This window comes from Scyliorhinus torazame, chromosome 3 (assembly GCF_047496885.1).
Source record: "Scyliorhinus torazame isolate Kashiwa2021f chromosome 3, sScyTor2.1, whole genome shotgun sequence".
Lineage (NCBI taxonomy): Eukaryota > Metazoa > Chordata > Chondrichthyes > Carcharhiniformes > Scyliorhinidae > Scyliorhinus > Scyliorhinus torazame.
This window is the reverse complement of record NC_092709.1, coordinates 183511229-183536800: the sequence shown is the minus strand read 5'-3', so window position 1 is coordinate 183536800 and position 25572 is coordinate 183511229. Positions and strand designations below refer to the sequence as shown.

Here is a 25572-nt window from a genome sequence, read left to right as displayed (position 1 = left end):
CGGCAAATGAAACAGAGCATGTGGGAAGGGAAGACCATAAGGGTGTATCAGGACATTGGGGTGGACCTGGCCAAAAAAAGGGCTGAATTCAACAGGGCCAAATCAGCACTGCACAAAAGCAAGGTAAAATTTGGGATGTTATTCCCGGCCAAACTTTTGAGGGGAAAGAGCTGTACATTTGAGGGGAAAGAGCTGTATTTTAACACCCCAGCAACGGCTGGTGAGTTCGTTAGAGCGAACAAGCTGGGGGAGGAGCACATGCAACCGTAATGAAAGACATGGGGACGGAAAAGGAAGGGAAAACCAGAACGAAGAGCGGAGGACAGACCGCAAACAAGGACAATGGACTCATGAACTTTGCACATGTGTGTTATGCCTTGTGCGGGACTGTGCTGTCTTGTCTCAGAGCTTGTCTCCTCCCTCAATGCAATGGGGGTGGGGGGGGGGGGTAGTGGAGGGAGGGAAATGAAGGTGAGGAAAGCAAACAGAAGGGCGAGACAAGGGCTAGTAGGAGCAAGGTTAAACAGTGCCAGAACTGGGCAAATACTGGGAGGAGGGCCACCGTACTAGCGAGGAGGGCCAGCACGGGAGGGCAGGAAGGAGGGGGGGGGCTGCGGTGCCCTTCTCAGGGGAGGGGGAGCGCCTGGCACAAGGAGGGGAGGGGGGCGGCAAAAGGGGGGTGAGAATGCAGGGAGGGGGGACAAAGGGACAGGGGCTAGTGGGGGGAGAGGAGTCTGGGGGAGAACGCAGAACAAAAAAGAAGCAAAGAGAAGGGTGAGATAGTGAAGTAGTACAGACATAGCCCTCGGCGGGCAGGGAGCAGGGCGAGGAACCAAGGGGGCGCTGCAAACAGCCACTCGAGAGGGCATCAGGGCAGAGGCAGAGCGCAGGGGCGCACCCGTCTGGTGTACACACAGCTGGTGGCCACATTGGATGCCCCCTGGGCAAAGGGAAACCCCTGAGCGCTAGGGCCCGACTCCATGGTGAGAGTGGTGACCCTGGTCATTTTGGACGGCCCACTAACAAAGGGAAACCCCAGAGTGCAGGGGTGTGTCCACCAGGTAAATATGGGTGATCCCGCAGGACCGGGGGGTCAGAAACCCACCACCAGGATTGTTACCTGGAATGTAAGGGGACTCAACGGCCCGGTCAAAAGATCCAGAGTGTTCGCCCACCTAAGAAGCCTAAAAGCAGACATAATCTACCTGCAAGAGACGCACCTGAGGGAGAAGGACTGACTGCTGGTAAGGAAGGGCTGGGTGGGCCAGACGTACCACTCATGTTACGGGACGAGGGCTAGGGGAGTAGCAATATTAATTAGCAAAAGGACAAAGTTTACGGGAACCAAGATAGTTACGGACCCAGGGGGACGGTACGTCATGGTCAGCTGTGTCCTGGAAGGGGCACTTGTCGTACTAGTAAATGTGTACGCTCCCAACTGGGACGACTCAGAATTCATAAAGAAGACCATGGCGGAAATCCCCGACCTTGACACACACCGACTGATTATGGGGGGGCGACTTTAACTGCGTGCTGGACACACTGACCAACCGATCAAACCCCAGAACAGGGAAAAAGTCTGGCATGGCCAGGGAACTAGGAGCATTTATGGAGCAGATGGGGGCGGTGGACCCATGGAGGTTCCTGCACCCGGGAGAGAAGGAATTTTCATACTTCTCACAAGTACACAAGTATCGACTTCTTTGCAGTGGGGAAATCGGTGCTTCCAGGGATCACGGGAACGGAGTACTCCGCGATCGTTATCTCCGACCACGCTCCACATTATATGGATGTGAGGCTGGAGATAGGCCGGGCTCAGCGCCACACGTGGAGGCTGGACACGGACCTCCTGGCCGACAAGGCTTTCTGCCAAAAAATATTGCAGGCCATAGGCGATTACTTTAGTAACAACCAAAATGGGGGGGTCTCACCCTCCACGTTCTGGGAGACACTGAAAGCCGTGATCAGAGGAGAGATCATAGCCTACAAGGCAAGTAGAGATAGGGAAGAGAGGGTGGCCAAGCAACAGGTTCTGGACTCCATTCTGGAAGTCGATAGAAAATACTCCGAGGCTCCGACCGTAGAGCTGCTGGCGGAGAGGAAAAAGCGGCAAATGGACTTTAACCTGCTATCCACTAGGAAAGCAGTGTACCAACTCCGCCAGACACGGGGGACCTTCTACAAACATGGAGACAAGGCTGGCCGTCTATTGGCTCATCAGCTGAGAAAGCAGGGAGCCACAAGGGAAATAGCGTAGGTTAAGGATAGCATAGGCAGATTGGTAACAGAGCCAAAGGAGGTCAATCGGGCATTTGAGACCTTCTACCGGAGACTAGACCTCTGAGCCCCCCAACGGGGATGTGGGAATGAAACAGTTACTAGACACACTGGAACTGCCAATGGTGGGGGAGGACAGATGGGGGAGCTGGAAGCACCAATATATTTGGGAGAAATCATGGAGAGCATCAGCTCCATGCAGGTGGGGAAGGCACCGGGACCCAATGGGTTCCCGGCGGACTTCTACAAAACATTCGCACCAGTCCTGGCCCCACACCGAAGGGACATGTTCGCGGACTCACTGGCAAGGGGCACCCTGCCCCCAACGCTAGCGCATGCCACAATCTCACTAATACCCCAAAAAGATAAAGACCTGACAGAATGTGGATCATACAGACCCATTTCACTGCTGAACGTGGATGGGAAAATACTCGCAAAGGTCCTGGCCAAAAGGCTGGAGGGCTGCGTACGAGAGGTGGTCGCAGAGGACCAAACGGGCTTTGTCAAGGGTAGGCAGCTCACAGCGAACATCAGGCGGCTGCTGAACGTAATAATGACCCCCTCTGGGGAGAGAACACCACAGGTGATCATCTCCCTGGACGCAGAAAAGGCCTTTGACAGAGTCGAATGGAGCTACCTCCTCGAGGTACTGGAACGGTTTGGGCTAGGAGCGGGATTCACCGTCTGGGTGAGGCTCCTGTACAACGCTCCCAAAGCGAGTGTCCGAACTAACACCACCAGCTCTGAATACTTCCACAGATTCACAAGTGGAACCTCACCAGCCTGGTGGAGGAAGTAAGAAAAGACCTTCAAAGGTGCGGCTCACTCCCACTCTCCCTGGCGGGGAGAGTGCAGACAATCAAGATGAACGTACTGCCAAGGTTCCTCTTCCTGTTTAGATCCATCCCGATCTTCATCCCCAAGGCCTTTTTCCAAAACATAGACAGGCTAATCATGGCGTTTGTGTCGAGGTGGTCAGAACCCGAGAATTCACAACCGACACTGCAAAGAGGGAAAGTCAGAGGGGGCCTGGATCTACCGAACCTACAATACCACCACTGGGCAGCAACGGCAGAAAAAGTGAGGGGATGGGTACAAGAACCCGACACAGATTGGGTACAAATGGAGGAGGCATCCTGTAAAGGAACAATCCTGCGGGCCCTGGCCACAGCAGCACTCCCATCCCCCTCAACAAGATACACAACAAGCCCAGTGGTGGCGGCCACGCTGAGAACATGGACCCAGCTGAGACAACACTTCGGGATAACTAAAATGGCCCCCATGGCCCCCGTCTGCGGCAATCACAGATTCCCCCCAGCCATGCTAGATACCACCTTCAAAAGATGGAGGCAGATGCGGGCACACTGACGGTCTGGGACTTCTACGTAGGGCACAGACTGGCGACACGAGACGAACTGCCGAGGAAGCGGAAACTATCAAGAGGACAGGAATGGAGACATCTCCAAATAAAACACTTCCTCCGCAAAGTGACAGTAGGGTACCCCGGGGCCCCAGAAAGCACACTATGAGAGGACCTGATAGGCACCAGCAGCGAGAAAGGGGGGCTATGTGGGAAAATATATGGACAGCTACTGGACAGAGCCCTGACTCCACTGGATGGGACCAGACATAAATGGGAGGACGAACTGGGGACGGTGGTGGGATGGGGACTCTGGAGCGAAGCACTGAGCAGGGTGAACTCCACCTCCTCCTGTGCAAGGCTAAGCCTAATGCAGCTCAAAGTCGTGCACAGAGCGCACCTGACCAGAACCCGAATGAGCAGGTTCTTCCCGGAGGTGGAGGACAAATGTGAGCGGTGCCAGAGGGGCCCAACCAACCACACCCACATGTTTTGGGGTTGCCCCAAGCTTGCTGGGTTCTGGACAGCCTTCTCCGAGGCAATGTCCAAGGTTGTGGGGGTGAGGGTGAAGCCATGCCCAATAGTGGCAATCTTCGGGGTATCGGAACAGCCAGAGTTACACATAGAGAAGGGGGCCAACGCCCTTGCTTTCGCTTCCCTAATCGCACGCCGGAGAATCCTGCTCGGCTGGCGATCGGCAGCACCACCCAAAGCTGCAGACTGGCTCGCTGACCTCTCGGAATTTCTCCACCTGGAGAAGATTAAGTACGCCATCCGAGGGTCAGGGGGGGAGGAAGGGGGGGATATCATAGACTGATTCAGAGGGCAGCAAAATGTACATACAATTAGTCAAATGAAGGACAAAACAAACCTCTCTGTAAAATAAAGCAAATTTGCACGGGCAAGAAAAATGAAATGTATATAAGTAACAACTATTTATAAATATGAGAAAAGCCAATAAAAGATTTTTTTTAAAAAATCAGTTAGACAGTTACATGGGCATGATGGGTATAGAGGGATATGGACCAAATGCAGGCAAGTGGTACTAGCTTAGTGACAGAAGCTGGGCGGCGTGGACCAGCTGGGCCAATGGTCCTGTTTCCAGGTTGTAAACATCTTTGGCTCTCTGACTCTATGTGTGTATGATGCAGAGAGAGGGAAACCAGGACATTATGGACTGGTTAGCATAAAATATTTTGTTGGGAAATTGTTCAAGTAGGTATGAGGGTGACTTGCAAAGGATAGGCCATGAGTCTTATTAGCTTTTCTGAAGAGGTGATTAAAATAACAGACAGGGGTAATGTCTATGTTATTTAAATAGACTTCCAGAAGGCAATTGGTAAAGTCCCTCACAAGGGACTGTGAACTACATTTGAAACTCATGGAATTTAAGGCAAATTATTGCTCTACATAGGACACTAGTTGAGCAGCAAATGCTGGATAGTGGGGATAATGAATAGGTACTCTAATTGACAGGATGTCACTGGTGTATCATGGAAGGATTTATGTTGGGACTTTAGCTATTCACCGTATTTATTAATGACTTATATGATGGAATAGAAAGCCATGGATCCAAATTTGCTGACGACACAATGATAGATGGCAGTACATGGTGTAGATTAGCCATGAACCAATTGAATGGTGTGACAGAACAGGTTTGAGGGGTTAGCTGGACTACTACTGTTCCTACATATTGGATAGAAGCATAAAATTAGAGTGTTATTAATAGGATAATTGATATGACTGGAAAATTGATTTCAACGTAGGCAAATGTGAGGTCATTTACTTTGATGCCAAAATGAATTTCAATGGAACTAAAAAGAATGCAACAGAGAACTTTCTAAATGATGAAAAAGTAAAACAGTGGAGATACAATAAGATCTGGTGGTCCAGATACATAAACAACTACAAGTACCATACAGTTACAGAAAATAATCAAAAGGGCTAATGTGATTTTGGCTTTTCTTCCAGAAGAATGAAATAAAAGTAGATAGAAGTCATACTCCAGCTGTACAAATCCCTGGTCAGAGCACACCTGGAGTACTGTGGGCAGATCTAGGCACCACACCCTCAGAAAGATATAGTGACTTTGCAGGGAGTACATCATCGATTTAATCAGGCTAAATTGTGTGATGAGGTTACACAATCTGCATTGAATTCCCTGCCATTTTGGATGTTAAGTGATGGTTTGATTGAAGTTTACAAGATATTATGGGAAATAGTTTTTTTTTCCGTTCGGAAATCAAAGGTAGCTTTAAGGGATTTATATTTCGTATACATTAGAAATAAGGTATATTTTTAAGTAGGTTTATTTTAATGTTTCCAGGCAGCACGGTGACGCAGTGGTTAGCATTGCTGCCTCATGGCGCCGAGGTCCCAGGTTTGATCCCGGCTATGGGTCACTGTCCGTGTGGAGTTTGCACATTCTCCCCGTGTTTGCGTGTGTTTTGCCCCCACAACCCAAAGATGTGCAGGGTAGCTGGATTGGCCGCGATAAATTGCCCCTTAATTGGAAAAAATGAATTAGGTACTATAAATTTAGAGTACCCAATTCATTTTTTCCAACTAAGGGGCAATCTAGCATGTTCAATCCACCTACCTTGCACATCTTTGGGTTGTGGGGGTGAAACCCACGCAAACACGGGGAGAATGTGCAAACTCCACACGGACAGTGACCCAGAGTCAGGATCGAACCTGGGACCTTGGCGCCGTGAGACTGCACTGTGCCACCGTACTGCCCTTGGGTATACTAAATTTTAAAAAAATAATTAAAAGAAATGTAATGTTTCTGTGTCTGGAAGGATAAAACCTATAGATAGATTCATGCTGGACAAAGGTGTTTGTATGTGTGGGGGTCAGTCAAGTTCCAATGTGTTTCTATTGTGCTTAGAGAGGGCTAAGGCGTGAACAGTAAATAAATAGGCCAGTAGAGGTATGTGGTGTTTCTCAGCAACCTGGCCTTAGAGAAACTTTTACGTTTTAATTGAGCTAATTTGATTGCACTTGGAGACAGGATCTCGGGGAGTGAACATCTCTCAACTCTGCCAGAAGAAATCAAGGTGAGGGTTTGGCCCCTAAAGATGCAGAGATGTCCACACCTTTGGGGCGGCCCGACGCTAGAGTGGTTCCCACCACTCCATCACGCCGGGACCCCCCGCCCCGCCGGGTAGGGGAGAATCCTGCCCCTGTTTTCTGCCTTCCTCTGTTCTTAAATAGAGGGTTTATATTTTATACTTTCTAATCTGATGGAACCTTACCAGAATCTAGCTAATTTGGGAAAATTAACATCAACGCATCTGCAACTTCGTTGCAGATCAGCCTTGATCTCATTTTGGCAGAATAGGTTTAAGGAGCTAAGTTGCCTACTCCTGTGTTCCAATGTTCCTACTTCTAATAGTCTTGGGTTGAAGGGATAAAAAATGAAAAAAGGGTGATTGAATCCTGAAACATAGGATTAATTGTTTTATAAATTGGTGCAGCTAGAAGGATCGCTCGATAGGTACCGAGCAAAATTAGTAGCTGTTTGAAAAATTGGCGATTCCATCCAATAGCCTTGGGGATTTTTCATGTTCAGAAAACAATAGAATCCACAAAGTGGCTCTAATGTGTGTGACAACTTTCATTGTTATAGCTGTCTCCAGCTACTGTGTGTTTTATATTATATAATGTCACTTTCACTTTATCCTCAAGTACACCTGAAAGACAGTTTAAGGATTGGACTAAATGCAGCTGTGCTAATGAATCTCCCTGATATTTATTTAAAAAAATCTTAAGACTGCCTTATGATTGTTGTCAGCAAAACAATAAATGCTGTGGGCAAAACAACTGGTATCTATGGTTACTAAAACATAATTTAAAGCGGAAAATGTTCGAAAAATACTGCAGGTCTAACAACATTGGTGGAGAGAGAAACAAAGTTAACATATCAGGTCAATGATCATTCATCAAGACTGCAAAACGTTAGAGATGTAACAGGTTTAAAGCAAGTACAAAGGCACGGAGAGAGCTCAGAAAGCAGAAAAGGGGAAGGTCTCAATTGGGGAGGGCAAGAGAGATTAAATGACAAAAGGGATGATGGTGTAAGGCAAGAGGAGATGCTAAAAGGGGCAAGTAAAGAAACAAAAGATGGTTCGAGAGGAAGTGTAAATAGGACAATCAGAATTATCACCAGCAGCTGCAATCCACCTGGAAATAATAAACAAATAAATTAGAGAAGAGAAGTTATTACTTGAAATTGAAGTCAATATTGAATCCAGAATGTCAAATCACAAGATGGGACACTGTTCCTCGATCTTACATTGGGTTTCATTGGAGCACTGCAGAGGCCACCTCCTTTGCCCTTCTCTGTATTTAAATCCTGTTACATCTTTAACTTTTTCCAGTTCTGGTGCAAGGTCAATGATCTGAAACATTTTTTTTCTAACTTAATCTTTTACGAACTTAACTAAGGCCATTTTAAAAAGGAAATGCTATTACAATTTAAATCTATCTGGACAAGACCAAAATTTGGAAGTAATATGAGAATGCTAATCTTTAGCCTGACCTAACAAATTTAAGAAATCATAGATGAGTGAAAGAGATTTAAACCAAACTACATCCACAATCTGGCATGAACCGACTTTTATGATATTTGAAGGTGGAACTCTTTATGCTGACATTTCAGACTATTTTACTGTTTATTTTCACTCAATCCAACATGGATTTAGAATGATATGTAAATGGACTTTGATCCAATAAAATCATCAGGTATTACAACACATTAATAAGCTGCTTTTACCTCTTCTGCCACTTTTGCCAGTAGAAGTGTTTTGCCTGTGCATGGTCCACCATAGACAACAAGTGGGCTGATGTGTGCTGCTTTACAAGGCAGTACGTATTTGTGTATGAGGTTCAGAGCCTCACATTGGTGTTGGTAGAGAGAGGAGTATATTTTACAAAGGGACAAGTGCTGCAGAACCTCATCATAAAGTGTGTCCGTTTCGATGTCGAAGTTTTGTTGAACTGTAGACTGGATAATATCAATCATATCATCGTAGAATTGTTTACAAAGACCTTCAACATAGTGGTTCTCCACATCCTCTGAATATCCAAGTTTCATATTGCAGTGGGTAACGGACGTGTATACTCTTAAGTTGGATGAGGCAACAATTGTAGGAATAAACTCGTCCCTGAGCTTCTCAAGCTTTTTGTTTGCAACTGGGTCTCGTATAAACTTTCCATTGACCTCTATGATATCTGTGTATCGGCCCATATCCGGATTCTTCACGTGGCGGTCAATGTGCGCAATTTTCCTGATGTAACACACGCACTTTCTTAGAAATGCCGGCGTCTGGTTTCCGAGAGCAAACTCAAACTCGTCCTCGATTGCTTTAAGAAAAGAAAACCAACATCAGTATCTTTTGAACATAGGGTCACAGTAAGTCATTATTTGATAATGATGAACTTTACCAACATAATTAAAGGACTCTTGCCCTTAAGACAACCTAAGGAGCTTGCAGGAAGATTTCTGACTCCTGCCTATATGGAAGAACCCTGAAGTGGAAGAACCTCTGCGAACAGAAAATTACATCACAAGATGTCAAACCTTCCACACTGATGCAAAGCCAGCAATAATTAAGCAAGGAGGGAAATAATTGAGTGTACAAATACGAGAAATTAGATTGAAGTACTCTTGTCCAGAGTTAACAATGTTCTGCACTAGCAGTTCATGAATAGAATAACATACTAATTAACAAAATGTCAATTCAATCTTGGCAAGTTTAATGTAACTAAGTGAACATACTGGCTGAGTGTGATTTTGTTTTACAATCTCTGATGGGTGGAATTTACGCGCGTATTGGGAAAGGCTGATAGCAGGCAGGAGAAGTGGCGTTGAAACCGCGGGCACCAATGGTGACTTTCTCTGTCATTTCATCCGCCGCATAGTAAAAAGATGGCAAGGGGAAGGTCCCACAATGTCACACAGGCAGGGTGGGTTCTGACTGAGACCGCCCGCCAGCAACTTAGATTTTTGAAGTTTGGGTGCCATTTCTAAAGGCTGCACTAGTGCACAAAAGTTAAACAGGAACCCCCTGCCCTCCTTTGTAGCCCCCCATGGCATTGCCTGGGCACTGCCCCCAGGCATTGCCCGGGTATTGCCAAGGGGCAGTGCCAGCAGACAGTGTCTGGGCATAACCCCCTTCCCTTGAGTGATGCACTCACCTGAGCTCCTCTGGGAGGTCTGCTCGCCAGGTGCATGCCTTGCGTGACCAGTCGTGATTCACGCCAGTTTACCCTCATGCCGACATGAATGGACTTTCTTTTGGGGAGGGTGGGGGGGCTGGTTCAGGCTTAGAGGCCTGATAATGAGATGTCAATGTATGAAAATGATGTTCCTGTTACAATCCCAGTTGGTGTTATAACTGGACGGGAACGCTGCCTCAAAAGACCACAACAATTACTTTTTTTTTACAAAATGTGGAGGGACAGAGTCACAGGACCACTAATTACTTTTAACAATAAGAAAAAAAACATTTATTAAACATAAACGGTTGGGTTATTATACAATACTCCTTTACTTCCCCCTTAGCTTAACAATTACATATAGATTTTAAGATTGACACGGATTACAAAGTACATCTCAAACCACAGTGGTCTTGTTAACACACAAAGTTCCTTTTAAGCACACAAGATGACTGTGGCAAGACAAACTCCTCTCTGAGAAGACACACTCCTCTCTGAACCCAAGTGAATTTCAGTGGATGTTTCCTTAAAATCCCCCAGATTAATCTAATACCATGAGCCACCTTGTCTCATCGAACTCTGACTTCCACATGAGTGATTTCAAGTTCCACTTTTAAAAGCTGTTATGGGCCAGGGTTTAGAGAACCCCAAAGTGTATCATGGAGTTCACCTGACCCACAACTTTTAATAGATTGTGGTATGGGGAGCACACGGCCCACTCTACAGGTGTGGTACAGCAGAAATGGAAAAGTATTTTTTAAAGCAAAACAATGTTTATTCTATGAACTCAAGTTAACCTTTTTAAAACATACAGTGAACATCTTAATTCAAATACAACCCCCAAAGAATACAACACTAACTAATCCTGAAGCTGTCCTTTTAACATCCATACGACTTAAAAAACCTTTAAACAGAAGCACATCAGGTTAAAGTCACTACTGAGAGCAGTTATTAGTTTTAAAACTCCAAAAGATCGATTTACAGTTTTTAGCTTACAGAGCGAGAGACTGATACCCCTTCTGGCTGTGACTGCAGCTATCCAGCTCTGAAAACGAAACTAAAACACACCCTGCCGCAAACAGCCTAAAACAAAAGTTAAAAAGCTGACAGACAGCCCAGCTCCACCCACACTCTGACATCACTGATAAACACCCATTTCTTAAAGGTACATTTCTTAAACACCCATTTCTTAAAGTTACTCTCATATGACAAAGTCACACTTTCAATTCTGTCGGGGTCATGGGGAGAATCGCTCATGCTTTTACATCAGTGTGAAATGCGATTTGGGACTCTTGCAAGATTTTTTGCTCACTTTGCCAAATCCACCCAAAAACTATGGGAGCAAAATAATCCTGGCCATTTACATTTAGAGTCATGGGTATTGCACAATTGTATTAATAAAGGTTTCCTCTGCCCTGGGTTAGAATTCAGCTGGCAGTTTCTGTCTCTGTATGACTGTCATCCAGCTATTGGATTAAGGGGATGGAAGCAAATGTTGGTGTGAGTAGAAAATGCCAAAATAAATCAAGGGGGAATGTTCTTAATCTTTTGTTTTCAGTATTCAGATGTCAATATATCATCCTTAATAAAATCAACAAGGCAATGTTTTGCGCACAGATATTCATGATGCAGAATCATTATGGGAGGAGCTAAGAAATAACACAGGGTAGAAATGACTGGTGGGATTAGTTTCAAGCTTCGAAATGGTAGTTATCGAGTTGGACAATGTATAAACCATGAAATTAGAGAGGAATATGCAACAAGAGGAATGCAATGATCATGGGGGACTTTAATATTTATAAGACTTGACAAACCAGAGTGGCAAAATTAGTTTGGGGGTCAAGTTTGCGGAATGCAGCTGGGGTGGCCTGATAGTGCATTGGAATGCTGGAAAAATGTGAAGTGTGTCTAACAGTTTTCTAACATAGCCCCTTCATTAACGTCTGATTTTTAGGTACCCCATCAAATTCACATCAGTCAGAGCTCAATATCCAGTATTTTACAGATGCTCCGAATATGCAAGTTGAAACAGTTGGTATTGGGATGGAGAGTGAAAGGAGTGCTGCCAAGGAAGGTAGATAGTCATGAGCTGTACCCCACTTCACCAAACCCTCCCAATCTACACTAGCACATCATTCCTCTTGCCAACATACCTTGCAGGTATACCCATCCCTTTTGTCTATGCACGTTCTTATATCCCCATGTATCCATCCATCAATAAGACTCGCCCTGATTGTTTGCAAATATCACGCCTTTCCCTCATGTTCACCCTCAACAAATACTCTATATCCAAATGCCATTTCTGTCACACATAGCTCTCTTCCTCCTTGCAGGATTCCCGAACTGTCCCTTTAGATTGGAAAACTGCATGTCATTCTGCTATTTAAGAAAGGGAAGAGAGGGTAACCAGGCAATTATTAATTGTTTGTCTAGTATTTGTTGTTTGGAAATCACTACAGCCTATAACTAAGGATAGGTTGGCTGAACACCTTGAAAATGTTCAGCTGATCAGAGAGATCATGGAATTGTAAAGGTTGGGCCATGTCTGATGAAACTGAATTTTTTGAAGAGGTGATTAAATTAATGGACATGGGAATGTCTATGGATGTTAGTTTGATGTGCATCTAGAAGTCATGCTAAAGTGAAAAGAGAGACATTTTTCATCTTTCACTCATCAGGACAAACACAAGAATGCCAAATTTTAAACAATCACAACAATTTATCCTACAGGAGTAAAGGGCACTGATTGGTTTGACTTTGATTGGCTGAGGCACTGTCTGAGGGCAGCATAGTAGCACAGTGGTTAGCATTGTTGCTTCACAGCACCAGGGACCCCGGTTCGATTCCTGGCTTCTGTCACTGTCTGTGTGGAGTCTGCACGTTCTCCCAGTGTCTGCGTGAGTTTCCTCCGGGCGTTCCGGTTTCTTCCCACAAGTCCCGAAAGACGTGCTTGTCAGGTGAATTGGACATTCTGAATTCTCCCTCAGTGTACCTGAGCAAGCGCTGTAGTGTGGCGACTAGGAGATTTTCACAGTAACTTCATTGTAGTGTTAATGTAAGCCTACTTGTGACATGAATCAAGATTATTATTATCATGTAGAAAGCAACAGACAACCATAGGCTCCCAAAGTTCCTGGGTAGTTTAGAAAAGTGCAAGGCTTGAACATATTCCTTTTGTCCTCAGAAAACGAGTGCCAGCCTATAAATGTGCTTCTGGCATTCTGAACTCGACTGATTATCTCTAGACTTTCTTCCCACCCTGCTTGAAACTACATTTTATGCTCCAATAAATTGCCCAAATATTCATTCTTTAATGTCAGCCCAGATAACTGACAGTCACCAAATTATTTGTGTGGGGGCTAGCCAGCAATGGGAATAAACTATAGATTCCAATAATTATTTTAACATCAAAAGGAAAAATGTGGACAGAATGTCTGTGAAATATATACATACATGGTCAACAGTATGTCAAGGTTTGGTATATGAATCCACAATGGCTTCCTGTGCATAGATAAAGAAAATTTCTGGTTTGAATGTGTGCTTATCCCAGAAAGGGACTTCAAGGGTGAGACAATGAATAGCTATTCTAAAAAATAAAATGAACATTAGGCAACTAACATCAACCAATTCTGTTGATTACAGATAATATTGGAAAACTGACCGGATTCAGAGACTACAGCCACTCATAGGTGAATCACTTTGACCGTTTGCTCAGTGAAGAACCCATACACCTTCGGCCAGATTCTCTCAATACATGACTATGACTAGGTGCAGGAATATTTGGCTAAGTATCAGGCAGAGGTAATTTTGAGCAAAGGGTAAAAGCAGTGACTAAACAGGCACTCTGTTAATAAAACAAAATATTTGTTCAAAAGTCTGGGTAGAGTGCAGTTTTCTAGCTAATTGATGATTATCATGATTCAAAGATTAATGTTTTTTTTCTTTTATATGAATGAAAATGAAAATGAAATGTAAATCATTTATTGTCACAAGTAGGCTTCAAATGAAGTTACCGTGAAAAGCCCCTAGTCGCCACATTCCAGCGCCTGTTCGGGGAGGCTAGTACGGGAATTGAACCGTGCTGCTAGCCTGCCTTAGTCTACTTTCAAAGCCAGCAATTTAACCCTGTGCTAAACCAGCCCCTGTGTATACGATAGGAATTTTATACTGGCAACACATTGCAGTATCTGCTTTGAAATTCAAACAAGGGGCTGGATTCTCCACTCGCGGGATGCTCCATTTTGCCGGCAGCCCGGGGGTTTCCCGATGGCGTGGGGCTGCCCCAGAATGGGAAACCCCATTGACTAGCCGGTATAACGGAGCATCCCGGCGGCGGGGTAAAATGGAAATATGGCGGGGCGGGGCGGAGAGTCCAGCCCAAGGTCCCTGTTCACATTAGCAGATTCCGATTTAGACATTAATTCCATTAGAACTCACTTTACATAAGTTTCTGGTTGACCTCGGAGCCAAAGACCTAGCAGCTTTGTTGGAACAAACACCACACTCCCAGTCCAGCCTCTCGTGGTGGCCCAAAGGTTTGTCTGGTGGCGTGGCTGGAACGGACAATGTAGTAGGAAAGTGCCTGCAGCAACTGTGGACTTAAGATGCATTCCTTCGTCTTCTAGTTCCACAGATTGCCTTTTCAGAATTTAATTATTATTATTATTTTTTTTTAAAATAAATATTTTATTGAAAATTTTTGGTCAACCAACACAGTACATTGTGCATCCTTTACACAATATTATAACAACACAAATAGCAATGACCTATTTTATAAACAAAAAATGAATAAATAATAAATAACAAAAATGAAAACTAACCCTAATTGGCAACTGCCTTATCACAAGTAACACTCTCCAAAAATATAATTTAACAATCCAATATATAATTATCTGTCGCAACGACCTATACATATTATACAGTATATATTAACAACCCTGAGAGTCCTTCTGGTTCCTCCCCCCCCCCCCCCCCCCCCCCGATCCTGGGCTGCTGCTGCTGCCTTCTTTTTTCCATTCCATCTATCTTTCTGCGAGGTATTCGACGAACGGTTGCCACCACCTGGTGAACCCTTGAGCCGACCCCCTTAGAACGAACTTAATCCGCTCTAGCTTTATAAACCCTGCCATGTCATTTATCCAGGTCTCCACCCCCGGGGGCTTGGCTTCTTTCCACATTAACAATATCCTGCGCCGGGCTACTAGGGACGCAAAGGCCAAAACATCGGCCTCTCTCGCCTCCTGCACTCCCGGCTCTTGTGCAACCCCAAATATAGCCAACCCCCAGCTTGGTTCGACCCGGACCCCCACTACTTTTGAAAGCACCTTTGTCACCCCCATCCAAAACCCCTGTAGTGCCGGGCAGGACCAAAACATATGGGTATGATTCGCTGGGCTCCTCGAGCACCTCGCACACCTATCCTCCACCCCAAAAAATTTACTGAGCCGTGCTCCAGTCATATGCGCCCTGTGTAATACCTTAAACTGAATCAGGCTTAGCCTGGCACACGAGGACGATGAGTTTACCCTGCTTAGGGCATCTGCCCACAGCCCCTCCTCGATCTCCTCCCCCAGCTCTTCTTCCCATTTCCCTTTTAGTTCATCTACCATAGTCTCCCCTTCGTCCCTCATTTCCCTATATATATCTGACACCTTACCATCCCCCACCCATGTCTTTGAGATCACTCTGTCCTGCACCTCTTGTGTCGGGAGCTGCGGGAATTCCCTCACCTGTTGCCTCGCAAAAGCCCTCAGTTGCATATACCTGAATGCATTCCCTTGGGGCAACCCATATTTCTCGGTCAGCGCTCCCAGACTCGCGAACTTCCCATCCACAAACAGATCTTTCAGTTGCATTATTCCTGCTCTTTGCCACATTCCATATCCCCCATCCATTCCCCCCGGGGCAAACCTATGGTTGTTTCTTATCGGGGACCCCCCCAAGGCTCCAGTCTTTCCCTATGCCGTCTCCACTGTCCCCAAATCTTCAGTGTAGCCACCACCACCGGGCTTGTGGTGTAGTTCCTTGGTGAGAACGGCAATGGGGCTGTCACCATAGCCTGGAGGCTAGTCCCCCTACAGGACGCCCTCTCTAATCTCTTCCACGCTGCTCCCTCCTCCTCTCCCATCCACTTACTCACCATTGAAATATTAGCGGCCCAATAATACTCACTTAGGCTCGGTAGTGCCAGCCCCCCCCTATCCCTGCTACGCTGTAAGAATCCCTTCCTCACTCTCGGGGTCTTCCCGGCCCACACAACACCCATGATGCTCTTTTCAATCCTTTTAAAAAAAGCCTTCGTGATTACCACTGGGAGGCACTGAAACACAAAGAGGAATCTCGGGAGGACCACCATCTTAACCGCCTGCACCCTTCCTGCCAGTGACAGGGATACCATATCCCATCTCTTGAAATCCTCCTCCATTTGTTCCACCAACCGCGTTAAATTTAACCTATGCAATGTGCCCCAATTCTTGGCTATCTGGATCCCCAGGTAATGAAAGTCCCTTGTTACCTTCCTCAACGGTAGGTCCTCTATTTCTCTACTCTGCTCCCCTGGATGCACCACAAACAACTCACTTTTCCCCATGTTCAATTTATACCCTGAAAAATCCCCAAACTCCCCAAGTATCCGCATTATTTCTGGCATCCCCTCCGCCGGGTCTGCCACGTATAGTAGCAAATCGTCCGCATACAAAGATACCCGGTGTTCTTCTCCTCCTCTAAGTACTCCCCTCCACTTCTTGGAACCCCTCAACGCTATCGCCAGGGGCTCAATCGCCAGTGCAAACAATAATGGGGACAGAGGGCATCCCTGCCTTGTCCCTCTATGGAGCCGGAAATATGCAGATCCCCGTCCATTCGTGACCACGCTCGCCATCGGGGCCCTATACAACAGCTGCACCCATCTAACATACCCCTCTCCAAAACCAAATCTCCTCAACACCTCCCACAAATAATCCCACTCCACTCTATCAAATGCTTTCTCGGCATCCATCGCCACTACTATCTCCGTTTCCCCCTCTGGTGGGGCCATCATCATTACCCCTAACAGCCTCCGTATATTCGTGTTCAGCTGTCTCCCCTTCACAAACCCAGTTTGGTCCTCGTGGACCACCCCCGGGACACATTCCTCTATTCTCATTGCCATTACCTTGGCCAGGATCTTGGCATCTACATTTAGGAGGGAAATAGGTCTATAGGACCTGCATTGTAGCGGGTCCTTTTCCTTCTTTAAGAGAAGCGATATCGTTGCTTCAGACATAGTCGGGGGCAGTTGTCCCCTTTCCTTTGCCTCATTAAAGGTCCTCGTCAATACCGGGGCGAGCAAGTCCACATATTTTCTATAGAATTCGACTGGGAATCCATCCGGTCCCGGGGCCTTTCCCGCCTGCATGCTCCTAATTCCTTTCACCACTTCTTCTACCTCGATCTGTGCTCCCAGTCCCACCCTTTCCTGCTCTTCCACCTTGGGAAATTCCAGCCGATCCAAGAAGCCCATCATTCTCTCCCTCCCATCCGGGGGTTGAGCTTCATATAATTTTTTATAAAATGTCTTGAACACTCCATTCACTCTCTCCGCTCCCCGCTCCATCTCTCCTTCCTCATCCCTCACTCCCCCTATTTCCCTCGCTGCTCCCCTTTTCCTGAATTGGTGTGCCAGCAACCTGCTCCCCATATTCGTACTGTACACCCTGTGCCTTCCTCCATTGTGCCTCTGCAGTGCCCGTAGTCAGCAAGTCAAATTCTACATGTAGCCTTTGCCTTTCCCTGTACAGTCCCTCCTCCGGTGCTTCCGCATATTGTCTGTCCACCCTCAAACGTTCTTGCAGCAACCGCTCCCGTTCCTTACTCTCCTGCTTCCCTTTATGTGCCCTTATTGATATCAGCTTCCCTCTAACCACCGCCTTCAACGCCTCCCAGACCACTCCCACCTGGACCTCCCCATTATCATTGAGTTCCAAGTACTTTTCAATGCACCCCCTCACCCTTAGACACACCCCCTCATCTGCCATTAGTTCCATGTCCATTCTCCAGGGTAGCGGGGGGGGGGTGGGGGGGGTGGGAGGGGGGAATTACTGGGTTGCTGCTGCTGGGGAGAGGGGGGAGCTGGTATGGGAGGGGATGGGCGGGGGGGCACCGCCTGGGGGAGATACAGCTGCGTGGGAACCGGGTGAGGAGCTGGAAAAAGGGGATGGCTAATCGACAAGGGGGGGGGGGGTGGGGGGTGGGGGGGTGGTAGGAAGCCCCCCAACCCGGCTGATCACGTGGAACGTGAGAGGGCTGAACGGGCCAATAAAGAGGACACGGGTACTCGCACACCTTAAGAAACTTAAGGCAGATGTGGTTATGTTACAGGAAACGCACCTGAAACTGATAGACCAGGTTAGGCTATGCAAAGGATGGGTGGGGCAGGTGTTCCATTCAGGGCTAGATGCAAAAAACAGGGGGGTGGCTATATTAGTGGGGAAGCGGGTAATGTTCGAGGCAAAGACTATAGTGGTGGATAACGGGGGCAGATACGTGATGGTGAGTGGCAAGCTACAGGGGGAGACGGTGGTTTTGGTAAACGTATATGCCCCGAACTGGGATGATGCCAATTTTATGAGGCGGATGCTAGGACGCATTCCGGACCTAAAGATGGGAAAGCTGATAATGGGGGGGGAGATTTTAATATGGTGTTGGAACCAGGGCTGGATAGGTCGAAGTCCAGGACTGGAAGGAGGCCGGCAGCAGCCAAGGTACTTAAAGATTTTATGGAGCAGATGGGAGGTGTAGACCCGTGGAGATTTAGCAGACCTAGGAGTAAGGAGTTCTCGTTTTTCTCCTATGTCCATAAAGTCTACTCGCGAATAGACTTTTTTGTGCTGGGAAGGGCGTTGATCCCGAAGGTGAGGGGAACGGAGTATACGGCTATAGCCATTTCGGATCACGCTCCACACTGGGTAGACTTGGAGATAGGGGAGGAAACATGTTGCTCCCAGAAGTCAGCAAACTCTGGCCGACCTCGGCTTCCCCCCGTGACCTCGGCTCGCACCGTATGACGCCCCCTCCTTCCTGCTTCTCTATTCCCGCCATGATTATCATAGCGCGGGAACCAAGCCCGCGCTTCTCCCTTGGCCCCGCCCCCAATGGCCAACGCCCCATCTCCTCCACCTCCCCTCCTCCCCCCATCACCACCTGTGGAAGAGAGAAAAGTTACCACATCGCAGGATTAGTACATACAACTCCTCTTTCCCCCCTTTTTAACCCCCCTCTTCGCCCCCCACATTCGCCCCACCACTTTGTTCAAACGTTCTTTTTAATAACCCGCTCATTCCAGTTTTTCTTCCACAATAAAAGTCCACGCTTCATCCGCCGTCTCAAAGTAGTGGTGCCTCCCTTGATATGTGACCCACAGTCTTGCCGGTTGCAGCATTCCAAATTTTATCTTCTTTTTATGAAGCACCGCCTTGGCCCGATTAAAGCTCGCCCTCCTTCTCACCACCTCCGCACTCCAGTCTTGATAAACGCGGATCACCGCGTTCTCCCATTTACTGCTCCGAGTTTTCTTTGCCCATCTAAGGACCATTTCTCTATCCTTAAAACGGAGGAATCTCACCACTATGGCTCTGGGAATTTCTCCTGCTCTCGGTCCTCGCGCCATCACTCGGTATGCTCCCTCCACCTCCAACGGACCCGCCGGGGCCTCCGCTCCCATTAACGAGTGCAGCATCGTGCTCACATATGCCCCGACGTCCGCTCCCTCCGCACCTTCAGGAAGACCAAGAATCCTCAGGTTGTTCCTCCTTGCGTTGTTCTCCAGTGCCTCCAACCTTTCCACACATCGTTTCTGATGTGCCTCATGCGTCTCCGTCTTCACCACCAGGCCCTGTATGTCGTCCTCATTCTCGGCTGCCTTTGCCTTCACGACCCAAAGCTCCCGCTCCTGGGTCTTTTGTTCCTCCTTTAGCCCTTCGATTGCCTGTGGTATCGGGGCCAACAGCTCTTTCTTCATTTCCTTTTTGAGCTCTTCCACACAGCATTTCAAGAACTCTTGTTGTTCAGGGCCCCATGTTAAACTGCCACCTTCCGACGCCATCTTGGTTTTTGCTTGCCTTCCTTGCCGCTGTTCTAAAGGATCCACTGCAATCCGGCCACTTTCTCCTCCTTTTTTCATCCGTATCCAGGGGGGATTCCCTTCTGGTTTACCGCACAGTGTTTTTAGCCGTTGGGGCTCCTATCAAGAGCCCAAAAGTCCGTTTCACCGGGAGCTGCCGAAACGTGCGACTCAGCTGGTCATCGCCGCACCCGGAAGTCCTCAAATTATTATTTTTTTTAAAGAGTGTCCAATTCTTTTTTTCCCAATTAAGGGGCAATTTAGCGTGGCTAATCCACTTACCCTGCACATCTTTGGGTTGTTGGGGTGAGACCCACACAGACACGGGGAGAGTGTGCAAACTCCACACAGACAGTGACCCAGGGCCGGGATCGAACCCGGGTCCTCGGCGCCGTGAGGCAGCAGTGCGAAAGTTTTTAAAAAATGTGTAAGTTTAAAAAAATGACCCTTGTGGATGACTGCAGTACCTATCCTGTTCATCTCTGTCATTATGTCAGTGACAACAACTTATATTTATGTTGTACCTGTAATATAGTAAAATGCCCAAAGGAGCATTAATGAACAAATTTTTACACTGAAGCACCTATGGAGATATGGCAACTGTTGACCAAAAGCTTGGACAAAGAGGTAGGTTTTCTGGAGCCTCTTGAAGGGTAAAAATGAGAGAAAGAAGCAGAAAGCTTTAAGCAGCAAATTCAGAATCTTAGGGGTCGAGGCAGCTGAAGGAATGGCCAACAATGATGGGGCGATTATAATCAGGGATTAAGGACAAGTGACCTAAAACAGGCATTGGGGCAGAATCATTTTGGCCCTGCCAGGAGATGATGAAAGAGGCAGGAAGATCTGAAAATTAGGTGGGTTGGCATCGCAACTGACACCTAACGCCGGTAGCAGCCATGGTCTCCTCTGTGCCACTGCTGAGTTCAAATGCTGCTTGCCCCTGATTGACCAGCAGTTCACGGCAGGCAGGATGTCGTATCCCAGGGTCCTCAGTTGGGAAGGAAGCCTCAGTGAAATGGAGACTGTGTACACTGTTCATTGCTGAGGTTGAGGCAGGAGAATTACTCCCTGAAGACCTTGAGTGGATAGGACTTCCTGTTGAGAGCACTTTTTTTTCTCTCTTCCTCTCCTTCCACTTTGAGTGACTTGTCTTCCTCTGTGTCTACTCTGCTTGTTCTGCCTGTCATGCTGCATGTTCAGTTATGCAAAGTTAAGAGAAGGCATTAACTGGAACATTCAGGTCAACAATGGCATCACTGGAGTCAAATCAGCATTACGTGTTGAGTAACTCATGATCTGCCTACTCTACATATTTCCAGCATCTGCACTAACAACCTCAATAAAATGGCATCAGGTGCGATCAGCACCAGAGTTGTGTGCATGTGCTGCAGTCACCATTTCTGGCTGAAGTCGCAGCCGTGGGTGAAAGTAGGAGCAATACCCAACCTGTGTTTTGCAGCACACAATTCTTTTGTCTGCGTGAGAGAAAGAGAAAAGCTATTGAACCTTTTCACACCTGAGATAAGGAACTGCTTTGCTGACTTAAATCTACAATCTCGTTTTGGTCATCAGGGAAACACAAGTTTAAGGAGTTACCTACAGCACAAGCTAATTTTATCTTGCTCTTCAGATATACCTTCAAACTGATCTCCAGACATATTCAAAAATATTTCGATATTTTGATATCTGGTTTTGGAACAGGATACTACTTTAGAAATTGCATGGTAATTATTAAAATGCTTCCTGCACATTACTGAGTAAAATGTGACACTTTGAAGAAAATGTTACTTCATTTATTTCTGTGAAAATTCAGTTTGTTAAGTGTAAGAATTAAGTATTACTGACATGCTGATGTAAGTTTGGTATTTTAAAAGTACATTCCTTCTAATAATATGACTTCAATTTACAGTTTTGTCTCATAGTAGCAATGAAAAACAAAACAAAATTCTTACCTGAGCAGAGATATTTCTTGGCTTTGCTACTATCCATCGTTCCTCGTTGCTGGAGTAAGGTTACAGCAGTTTTGAAAAGGTTCTTGATCTCTTCTGATATTTTCATCCATTTTTTGATATCAGGAGAATTTACAGTTATATCCATCTACACAACACAAAGTGAAAGGTATTTTTAGTTTGTTTATTTGTTTGTAGGATGTGGGTGTTTACTGCCCATCCCTATTTTCTCTTGAGAAGATTGTGCCGAGCTGCCTTCTTGAACCACGGAACTTCTGATGGTTAGGTATTCCTGTGTAGATTTCCAAGGATGATAAAGGAATGGTGATAAACTTTCAAGTCAGAATGGGTGTGTGACTCAGGGCAAAACGTGTAGGTTTCCCTGCATGCACCTGCTTCCCTTCTCCATCCAGATCGTAGAGGTCAGTCGTTTGAGTGTACTGCTGAAGAATCCTTGGTGAGTTGCTGCAATGTATATTGTGGATGGTATACATTGCACTGGTGGGACACATATGCACTGGTGGTGATGGGAGTGAATTTTTAAGGTACAATTGCCATTGATTCCAGACTTGCCCACACCACTTTGGTTGATGTGTAAGTTGTGGATGCATTATATTGCTCAACATGCGTGAAATTAAATTGTTGGGCAATTTGGACTTAATGGCACTGTTCGAAAGAGTGTGCAGGGATAGAGGGGCCTGGGTGTGCATGTGCATAGCCCTTTGAAGGTGGATGACATTTCAAGAAATTGGTCAGTAAAGTATATGGGATCTTAGGCTTCATAAACAGAGGCCTTGAAAACAAAAACATCAGTATTATGCTAAGCCTTTATAAAGCTCCTGTTGGGCACCAACTAGAATATTGCGTCCAGTTCTGGTCATCACAATTTAAGAAGGATGTGAGTGGTCATAAGTGGGTGCTGATGAGATTTACAAGAATGGTTCCTAAGAATGAGAAATTTAGCTCCAAGTTTAGGTTGGAGAACTGCGAACACTCTCCTTGGAGCAAAGGAGGTTGAGGGAAGATTTGATAGAACTGTACAAGATTATGGCAGTTTTGCATAAGGTGGACAAGGAACAGCTTTTCTTGTTATCCATCTGTTCAAGGCATAGGGGACACAGGTTAAGGCTTTGGGCAATTTGCAGGGGGAAAGTGAGGAAGAATGTTTTTTATACAGTGAGCAGTAATGACCTGGAGCTCGCCGCACATGACGATGTTAGAAGCAGAGATGAGCAACAATTTTAGATGGAAATTGGATGGGCATTTGAAATAATTTAATTTCCAGGGCTATAGGGGTAGAGCAGGGAAATGGGACTGACTGTCTTTCTCCATGGAGAGCCGACATAGACCCAATGGACTGACTGTCCACCTTTAGTGCTGTAAATGACTTCTTGACAAACTGCTTTGTCCCTCATCTACAACTCAGATTTTGTAAACCGTAGTACAACCTAGGTATAAAGCTACTACTTTATTCGTGTTACTGATCTGGAGCGGGATTCTCTGCAATCGGCGTGATGTCCGCCGACCGGCACAAAGAACGGCGCGAATCAGTCCGGCATCGCGCCGCCCCAAAGGTGCGGAATTCTCCGCATCTTGAGGGGCCGAGCCCTCACCTTGAGGGGCTAGGCCCGCGCCGGACTGATTTCCGCCCCGCCAGCTGGCGGGAAAGGCCTTTGGTGCCCCGCCAGCTGGCGTGGAAATGACTTTGCCGGGCGGCGCATGCGCGGGAGCGTCAGCGGCTGCTCACGGCATCCCCGCGCATGCGCAGTGGAAGGGGTCTCTTCCGCCTCCGCCATAGTGGAGACCGTGGCGAAGGCGAAAGGAAAAGAGTGGCCCCACGGCACAGGCCCACCCGCGGATCGGTGGGCCCCAATCGCGGGCCAGGCCAGATCGCCCCGCGGCCCCCCCCAGAACCTCGGAGTCCGCCCGCGCCACCTTGTCCCGCCGGTAAGAGAGGTGGTTTGATTCTCGCCGGCGGGACAGGCATTCCAGCAGCGGGACTTCGGCCCATCGCGGCCGGAGAATCGCCGGGGGGGGGGGCCGCCAACCGGCGCGGCGCGATTCCCACCCCCGCCGAATATCCGGTGCCGGAGAATTCGGCAACCGGCGGGGGCGGGATTCACGCCAGCCCCCGCCGATTCTCCGACCCGGCGGGGGGTCGGAGAATCCCACCCCTGGTCACTACTAGAATCTCCAATATGCAAAGAAAATGAATTAAGAGATTAGAAATGAAATTGAATACCAGCTTTGGGAGAAATGTTAAAAAATATTTTGAGGGGTCTAATAGTTGGATATGTGGAAAAACATAGCTTGTTAAAGGACATCCAGGAAAGGGAGCCAATGTTTAACTAATATGCTGGTGTATTTCTGAAATATTATTAACATAGTGGACAAGGCAAATGTGATTGATATTTTATACTTGGATCATCAGGGAGATTTTGACAAGGTTCCACACTGCTGATTGATGGCAAAGGTAAAATATTATGGAATAGGACATAAAGTAGAGCATTGGGTAGATATTTAACTTGGAAACAAGGAAACAGGAGGACCCTATAATTGGGGATTCCCAAGATGGAAGATGACAGCTAAATAGCACATAATTCACATTGTGAGAAATGACACAACCCACTTGAGGAGATTTGGGATCTTTTAGTAATCGGACCAGTGAGAGGCAGCTGCAATTCAATATATCTATGCAAAAATAATTTGTATTAGATTAAGGAATCAAAAAAAGCCGTATTTGTTCAATGGAACAGTGATACACCAAGATGTTCAGCAAGTAGGCCTCAGAGGCTAGAGTGAATAGATTTCAATGTTTAACTATTTTGACAAGAAATTACAATGATGGCAGCAACTGGATAGAAGTATATAGGTTCATAGAATAGTGCAGCCCAGAAAGAGGGCATTTAGCCCACTGTATCTGTGTTGACTCTTTCAAAGAGATTTCCAATTATCCCAGCTCTTTCCACATAAATATTTTCCCATCAAGCGTTGTTTAATTCCTTTTAGAAAATTACTGTTAAAGCCACCCTTACAGGCAGTGCAGTCCAGATCACAACAACTCCACAAAGCACGTCTCAGGTTGGATTCTCCACCTTGCAATGCCGGAAACGTCAATCGGGGGGAGAAGCGGGCATCATGTGAAAATTGAGGTTTGCACCCGGCCCGGATTCCGGTCCCTCACAGGCGGTGAAAACGAGGTTTGTGCCCTGCACTGGTGGGGCCATGCACAACCGTCATTTGAATGCATTTAAATCTACTTAGTGGGTTGAACACAGCATGGTGGAAGGGGCAGCTTCCACCATGCACTGTCCCTCTCAGACAGAGGCCACGTGGGCAGGAATTGGTGCAAGTATTTGCAAAAGGGGCCTGGGCGCCATGGCTGCTGAGGGGGAGCGAGAAGGTAAGAAACTTTTAAAAACACTCCTAAATTGTTGAGCTGCCTGGGCCGGGGGGGTGTCATGATCTACACCAGTATATCATGGTGCAGATACACACACACTGATGGACACACAGCGGGACCAATCAACACACACAACACCGCAGCCAATCACCAGTTAGAAAACACTCACTATAAAGACAGGGGGCATCAGAGTTCCCATTCATTCGGGATGCAGCCTCCTACAAGGACAGAGCTCACAGCTTACAGCACAGGTCCTCACCAT

At 46.9% G+C, this 25572-nt stretch overlaps 1 protein-coding gene across 1 annotated transcript in view; it reads right to left on the bottom strand.

Moving 5' to 3' along the window:
- nwd2 (NACHT and WD repeat domain containing 2) overlaps positions 1-25572 on the bottom strand; it is a 241164-nt gene that overhangs the window by 28626 nt on the left and 186966 nt on the right. Inside the window, exons 5-6 of the mRNA XM_072496551.1 lie at positions 21911-22055; positions 8415-9004 (exon numbers count right to left, since the gene is read on the bottom strand). Coding sequence (XP_072352652.1) covers positions 8415-9004; positions 21911-22055 — 735 coding nt within the window. The remainder of the gene's footprint in view (positions 1-8414; positions 9005-21910; positions 22056-25572) is intronic.